The 8,116-nt window shown below is 39.0% G+C and overlaps 1 protein-coding gene across 4 annotated transcripts; it reads left to right on the top strand.

Moving 5' to 3' along the window:
* The first annotated feature begins 683 nt into the window (after positions 1 to 683).
* arl4aa (ADP-ribosylation factor-like 4aa) lies at positions 684 to 5,152 on the top strand. Of its 4 annotated transcripts, none has more exons than XM_039620022.1 (3): positions 725 to 742; positions 2,820 to 2,855; positions 3,699 to 5,152. In XM_039620022.1, the coding sequence occupies exon 3, from the start codon at positions 3,803 to 3,805 to the stop codon at positions 4,403 to 4,405; it is 603 nt and encodes a 200-aa protein (XP_039475956.1). In that variant the 5' UTR covers positions 725 to 742; positions 2,820 to 2,855; positions 3,699 to 3,802; the 3' UTR covers positions 4,406 to 5,152. The 4 variants fall into 4 exon arrangements, with proteins under 4 accessions (XP_031614448.1, XP_039475956.1, XP_031614446.1 ...); XM_031758586.2 differs by lacking the exon at positions 725 to 742 and adding an exon at positions 1,625 to 2,104; XM_031758588.2 differs by lacking the exon at positions 2,820 to 2,855 and having other exon boundaries at positions 684 to 742.
* The last annotated feature ends 2,964 nt before the right edge of the window (positions 5,153 to 8,116 follow it).

Raw genomic sequence — 8,116 nt, 5'->3', positions numbered from 1 at the left:
AACTGGCTGGGTAAGTTGCCTAGTAAATCCAAGGTCAGTAGTTTGATCCCTAAATCCTGCAGTCCACATGCAAAAGTGTCCTTTGGCAAGATACTTACACCCAATGTTGGTAAAAAGGTGAAAGGAATATAATACATGACTGCACGATTCTCTGCATGAATGAGTGAATGTGGCTTGTGGTGTGAAAGTGCTTTGTGTTCAGTAACAGGACTAAAGTACTATATAACATACTACGACAGCACATTTGCTGCCTTTTTATAAATATAATTCATTGAAAGCAAATTCCCCATCAATACTTCCCTCTTCCAGCAGTTGTGCTTTAATTTTTTGCCATTTTTGGGAGGGTGTGCTGCATATTGTAGCTATTTATATGGACACATACCATATGATGCTACCGGATTCTATGTCCAGTGTTAGGCTGTGTATTCTATTATTCTGTCTTTGTGGGTTTGTGTGAAAATAAACAAATCAAAGGCGCTAAAATAGTCCAGCACAGACAGAGACTGCTTATGCAAGGCAGTGGCTCAGGGCCAAATACTGTTTGTTATCCTTTCTGCGCGATGGCCTGCACTGAGAGCGGCGCTTTTCCTGCCCTCTGACCAATCATTTCAAACAAAAACACGCGGCCGAAGGGGGCGGTGCAGTTTCTGCACACACACACACACACACACACACACACACACACATTGATCTGGCACGGTCAGAAAGGGAAAGTACACTGCCTGCATTAGCTGAATCAAAGGTAACTGTCAAATTTTATTTACAATCGTTACTAACCTGTGTTATGTCGGGCCATCATTCATCAAATTCCGTTAATGTTAATTGTTTATAAAGGCTAAAATACCGGAAACAATAATTATTATAAATGTCTAGGGTTGTACGCTTGACAGAGCTTAGAAACGTATTTTGAGCTCTTCGCGAACTGCATTTGCTTCACAGAATAGATTTATAAATGTAATAACCAGAGGTATGCATTTTCTGTGGAGTATTTTTAAAGTTTGAACCGTAACCCGCAGCTTAATGAAATGCTGCCTTGTTTCTTATTCAAAGAGCTGATTTAAATCCGCCTCCCCGGTGGGTTTTTTTGAATAGAAAATTTGACTTGACGCATAATTAGTACGTCTTACTGCGGATCAAGAATCAAAGAATACTGACGTCCGGAGCAGTGTTGCCAACTCCTCAGTAAGGAAAATCGCTATTGGTTGTCCTAAAAGTCGCTAGAAGTCGCTAAATGACGTCATCACCTAATTTGCATAATTGGTCATGCTAATATAATTGTAACCTATGTTGTTGGAGAGAGAAATAACATCGTGGAAGAGACATAAAGTGAGTAAAAACGTCCTAAATGCATTTAGAGTTTATTTAGAACTACAAATTAAATTACTTTTAGCAATTATTGTTTTTTTTAATGTCACAATTCCAACCCTGCTCCTTTACCCGGGCTTGGACCGGCAAAAGTGATCCGAAATAGGCACTCTGGTGGAGTTACTTTGTGTGTGTGTGTTTATAAGTAGTTTTAAACCTTGTGATCCACAAAACAGCATAAGAGTAAAAGAGTAAAAGAAGAACTGACTGTGTTACAGCACCCGCTGCTTGTTGAGAGTAAAAGCGATACGCGCTTTCACGTCTTTTTTTAGCGACTTTTTTAAGAAAAAAAGTCGCTAGGGGGTCTGAAAACTCGCTAAATATAGCGACAAAGTCGCTAAGTTGGCAACACTGGTCCGGAGTAAAATGGTGCGACGGGCAGTCAGAGCAACAGGTGATCTGCGTTCCCGGGCAGAAACGTGATTGACAGCTGTTTTAGCCAATCGGCTGACAGAGGAATGAGGGCACCGGCCAATTGCGCGGTCCCGCAGTGTCAGTATGGGCGTTGTTCCAGGCTGGGCGCACACACAGCGGCAGTGTCATCAGCGGTAGATCCATACGGGACACTGAGGACAGACGGGCATGGTGTGTCAGTTTCTGGCGAAGGCTTTGCTGCTGTCTTTGCGGAAATAAGAGAGGAAAATATACCGTGAGCTCAATTTCAGACGCTGTAGATGCAGAAGAGGACCGCGTTTCTGTCCAGAGAGATTAGCTGTATTATCTTATCGTCATATGAAGGGTAGGTAACACATTTTTATTTTATTTTATTTTTTTTACTAGAAAAAAAACGGATTTTCTTTTCCTTCGATTTGAAGACCTTACCTCTGCAAAATTAGTGGAGAATCATATCGTGATAGGAAGTATTAGAATACAATTAGGGATATAGTATAATACATAAATACCGTGTAATGAAACCCAAAGGAGTTGGAGTAATTTGAACTTAAGTACCCCTTTGAGCTCCATTTTGAGGGACTTCAGCCAGTATGCAGTGTAGTAATTAAAAGTTATCATCTTTAATTCACTTTACATAATAATGCTTTGACTCTGATACACCTTTAATGAACCTAATAATAACTACAAACCTATCTATACATCTTAAAAGCTACATTGTCATTCAGTGTGTAGGCACTTATGGATATTGAGGGTGAAACAAAAAGTTGATTTGCATATTTATTATTTAAGAAAGCATTTAATGTTAAAATAAATTAGTAGACCATGACTAAACATGGTCACGGTTTCAGTGTCACCATAATAAAAAGAAATAATGAAATATAGTCTTTTTAATGCTGACTGTGAATGTTTTTGATGGCTTGAATACTAATAGCGTGGTAGCGTTCTCACTATGTAAAGCAAATGATATAGTCTCTTATATTCTCATATTCAAGGTTTGCATTTTGCTTGTTTTTTTTGTTTCCATTTGTCATTTGTGGGTCTTTTTGGCCACTTGGGGACAGCTGAACTGAAAGCACTAGCTGACCTTTGCACATTCAGTAAGTACTGAGCAGCATTGACATCAGCTGGAGTCAGTCCAACTGACAAATACACAAGTGTAGTGCATTAGCTTTTATCTTTGTTTTAGCCTTGAGAAAATATTTTCCAGTTTTGTTTGCTAGAAGTCATTATGTTCATTATGTCCCGTATTCTGAAACTGGAAACGGGTATACCAGCGCTTAACCTGCTGGCTAAAAAAGTAATGATGAGCTTTAAGTTAAGCTCAGCTAAGGTTAGACAGTTTGTGTGGGTTTTTTCTGTAATATTTGCCTCCTGAGCAGGAAAACTATCCCATTAAGGACATTTGAGCCATTGTGTTTTTTTGTTTTTGTTTGTTTGTTTTTTCTTTCTTTTCTTTTTCAGTTAGTGGTCCCACTTGGGAAAAGTATTCTTCTTCTGACTTGGGTGCATTCCAGTTTAAAGATGTGTTGGATTTTATTGCTTGATTTTTATTTTTTAACTTTAAATGTATTTATTTTTTTGTACCTCTGTGTCTGAGGAACTCATGAACCAAAGTTCACCATATATTACCCCCATGTGAATTTGCTATAATAAAATCCTATCTTTGTCCCCTGCCCCGCCTAGTTCAGTACATGTAGGAGTTCTGCTGAAACAGGCTGACTTGGTTTGATATGATCAGTAATAGGTGACTTAAATTAACCAATAAATAGAATTTGTTATGTAACTTACACCATTCAGTTTGTTGACTTTTTGACTCTTGTTTATTACTGAGTGACTAGATTGTAGCTCAGTCAGTAATTTAACAATGTAACAGTAATGTCTTTGAACCTGAGAATCCTGGGAAATTTGATGTAATCTTTGTTCCATCCATGTGCTTTCAGGTACTTGGTGCCATCATTTTGTAATCTAAACAGTTCTTTGGACATCTGTTGGATTCAGTTGGCTCTATCCTTCCAAATTCACCTGCCTTTCCCCATGAGAAAAGATGGGGAATGGATTTTCGGAACAACCTAGCTGCCTCGCAAACATCCCGTTCTTCCAGTCTTTCCACATTGCCATTCTTGGACTAGACTCTGCTGGAAAGACCACTGTCTTGTATAGACTGCAATTCAATGAGTTTGTGAACACTGTTCCCACCAAAGGTTTCAATGCAGAGAAAGTCAGAGTACCACTGGGAGGCCAAAAGACTGTGACTTTCCACTTCTGGGACGTGGGTGGTCAGGAGAAGCTGCGCCCCCTGTGGAAGTCATACACGAGATGCACAGATGGCATCATATTCGTGGTGGACTCTGTGGATGCAGAGCGCATGGAGGAGGCCAAAACAGAGCTCCATAAAATCGCCAAGAGCTCTGAGAACCAGGGAGTTCCCCTGCTTGTGGTCGCCAACAAACAGGACTTGAGGCACTCTCTAGGATTGGCTGAAATTGAGAAACTGCTGGCTTTGAAAGAACTGGGCCCTGCCACACCCTGGCATCTGCAGCCAGCCTGTGCCATCATAGGAGAAGGACTCAGGGATGGCCTAGACAAACTCCATGAGATGATACTGAAAAGGAGAAAAACGCTTCGGCAGCAAAGAAAAAAGAGATAAACTTTTCATGAGACAGACGTTCCTGTTGTTTCGTATGAAGGAAACCTAAAAAAAGGAATTTGTCCTGTTAAGCTTCAGGTTCAAATTCGGTATGCTGAGTTTTATCAGTCAAAACTGAGCTTTAGGATTCCCGGTCTATGTTTATGGTCTTATGTTTATGCTCTTGATCAAGAAATGCACATAAAGGAATGCAGTATGAAGATGAGAAAGTTTCAGATATGTGTGGATATGTTATAAAGAGTTTATATGGATTGCAAAGTATTGAGGGTTTGGGGTCTGGAAGGGCGATAGAAGTTGTTTTAAGGATGTTTGTTCCAAACAATATAACCAAAAATAATTTAAGAGAAGACTTGGACTAGATGAAGGGTTGTTTGGTGAACGGCTGAACAATGATTTATTTTACTATTTCATGTGTTGTTCTGACTTGTTTTGTTGTTTTGATTTTGTTTTGTTTTTTTTTTACACTGGACTTTGTGAAAGAAAAGTATTATGTTTTTATTGTGTTATTATTATTATTATTATTATTATTATTATTATTATGCGTGTGCTTGCTGTCTTATATCGCTCTTTTTTTAAAGCACTTTAGGTTATCACTTCATATGGAGTTTTTAAAAAGATAAATTTATGTCAGATTTTACAGAAACATGTACAGCAAATGCTACTGAACAGTAGTTGGTCCACATTGGCCTCATTGTCTTTAGACTGGTTATGCAATATGTTTTATTGAATAAAACATGTAGAGCAATATTGACTGCGATATAGTGGCTATTATTTAGGAGTTAATATTTAAACAGCAGCCACATAAAGGCTCATTCATTGAAATAATAGCAACACTAAGCTTTAAGGAGCTGGCTGGAGTCTCCAGAAAAAGATTATTAGCAGTTTGTTAAACAAATCTCCCAACAAGGCATTAAAGCATTCAAGAGCTGCTGACTAGCTGATGTTGCAAGTCTAGTGTGTGCATGTGATAAGGAGTGTTTCCAAAAAGCCAAAATGCATGCTCAGTCAACCTGACCTCTAATTGTCACGTTCTTCTTGGGTTTCATTTTACGCAGCCTGCACACTAATTGTGTGGAACACGAACACACCCAAAGGTTGAAGTTCCATTTATAAGATTGTGTCCCGGGAACTCAGACATGTCTTATCATAGCCTGTATTTCCCTACAGATATGCCAGTTTCAGTGTTTTCTAATGAGCTAACAACATACAGAAGTCAAACCTGTAAAACTGGCAGTAAAATAGCATTAACATCTTGCCCCCAAATTGTCATCCAAAACACAAACCAAATCTCTTTAGTGGAAAAAAAGAAGCTTGAATGTGTGTTTGCTTTTGCCTACTTCAGTGCAGTGGGATAAGGAGTGCACTGATGCGTTACTGCTCAGACATGTTGTCCTCAGAGCTTGAAAATGTTGTCAGGGCAGTCTGGAGGCCTGACCTAGTACAACAGGCTGGGGAAGGAGACTGTGAAGCCAGGGGCATTACTGAGTATTTTTGGACTGAGTTGGCGAGGATATGTTGTCCACTGCATTAACGCCATTTGTTCTCTCATTCCTTTGAAACAATTAATGACTGTAAGCCCAGCAGGCCAGTGTAGAAGCAGCTGGCTTTCTAAAATAGCTGTGTGATGCAGATTGGTAGTTTGCACTCCGCTCTGACTAAATCACCAAATTTCCTCACCACATAAATATCTGTTCTAATTAAACGTCATAATTATAACCTCAATGTGGGATTTTGGTGCCGTTTCCCAGGGGGCCTGTCACATATAGAAGGATAAGCTTATGTCCTTAGTGTGGGATTTTACACATTTGTATGACTGAAAGGCAACAGCAGGAAGTAAATGAAGGAATACTTTGTTTAAACACTTTCAGGAGCTGTTATGGCTTTAGCGTATATTTAAAGGCAGAGGGGAGCAGGAACTAATGGGAAGACAGCGAGGAGAAATAAATGCAACAATGGTACACAGTGTTGTAGTTACATTGCTGTCAGGTTGCCAGAATGACTCATTTTTGTCAAATGATGAAGCGTGTTTTTGTATTTAGAAGCCCAGGTGCCTCTTGTTTGCCAAGGAAGGAAACTCAAAGGGGCAAAGACATTTTCACACTTTTCCTCATTCCACTTCCCTCTCTCTGCAAGCAAGCCACGTCCGCTTTCTGTGTGTGTGCAAGTCAATTTTATGTGTCCTATCTTGTTTTGTCTTGTTTTGTTCCTCAGGTCATTTCTACTGAAGCACTCACCAGAGAATTCTAATAATTACTGGTTCTACACCAAGTTGCGTATCAGTTTTTGGGACACAGTTTAAATGTCTATAAGCACATGTTGACTCTGGTAAGGATAAATATGGTGGTTATAGAAGCATAATTTTTTTAATTACTTTTTGGATGGACCAATAGTTCATTTTAAATACTTTTAGTGTATTTCCAATGAGCCCACTCTGTCCTGTTCTTTATCCGTTCTTATTCCTGTACACTCAGCAAAAAAGTATCTGACTGTACCTTTATCAGTATAATGTCTTGTGAATGGCATTCTACACAGGCAGTACTTATTAAATGAAAACAGATTGAGATTATTTGAACTTTGTGATATGACTTGTTATCCTGCTGATAGCAGCCATCAGAAGATTGGTACACTGTGGTCATAAAGCGATAGACATGGTCAGCAACACTCAGGCAGGCGGTATTGTTTCAACAATACTTAACAGACACTAAGAGGCTCAAAATGTGCCACAAAACATGGCCCAAATTATTATACCACCCCCAGCAGTCCAAAGAGTTGATACAAGACTGGATGGATCAATGCTTTTATGCTGTTTACACTATACTCTGACCCTGTCGTTTGAATGTCGTCTGACCAGGCAAATATTTTTCAGCCCTCTGTTGTCCAATGTTATTTAGCCTGTGCAAACTGTGCAAACGCAGTTTCCTGTTCTTGTGTGGTCTTCTGCTGTTGTAGTCTATCTCCCCGATCGCAAACAGTCATTGAAACTATGTTAAATCAACATTGGACTGTCAACCTAAATTTAACTGAATCAAGGTTGAACACTGATGTTTATTTTAGTCAGTTTTGCACACTTGTTTGATATTAACCCTTTCATGCATGAATTATGACAACCTCAATCAGGATTTTTTTCATAAGTATTTTTATTCATCTTTAGGCATGGAAAAAAAATGTTTGAACTTCATTTTTTCAAACATTTACTTTTCAAAGAGTTTTTTACATGTCCGCTTAGGTGGACAACTGATGTGTATGGAGTGTCACATCAGTGTCCAATGTAGTGGCTTTATGTACAAGTATACCATCAACACTAACACAAAACAAGAAAACAGCCTTTGAATAGCTGTCCATTGTAGTGACCACTATGCGTGATAGGGTTAAAACAACTTTGAAAGATAAATAGAATTTCAAATTGACTGTAAAATTGAATAGCATTGTATTGATCCATACTCACTTTTGTACCCTTAATTTATATTGAAACAGCACTTACATGCTTTAAGGTACATTGTCTTCTGCATTCAGAGATGTTCTTCTGCATATCTTGGTTGTAATTAATGGTTATTTGAGTTAGTTTCCTTCCTGTAAATTCAAAGCAGTTTGGTCATTCTCCTCTGACCCCTAGCATCAACAAGGCATTTTCCCACAGAACTGCCGCTCACTGGCTATTTTCTTTTTCAAACCAGCCATCCATCCATCCATCCATCCATCCATCCACCCGTT

Source organism: Oreochromis aureus, linkage group 11 (assembly GCF_013358895.1).
Source record: "Oreochromis aureus strain Israel breed Guangdong linkage group 11, ZZ_aureus, whole genome shotgun sequence".
Taxonomy (NCBI): domain Eukaryota; kingdom Metazoa; phylum Chordata; class Actinopteri; order Cichliformes; family Cichlidae; genus Oreochromis; species Oreochromis aureus.
The sequence above is the reverse complement of the archived record's forward strand: the minus strand, read 5'-3'. Positions and strand labels throughout refer to the sequence as shown.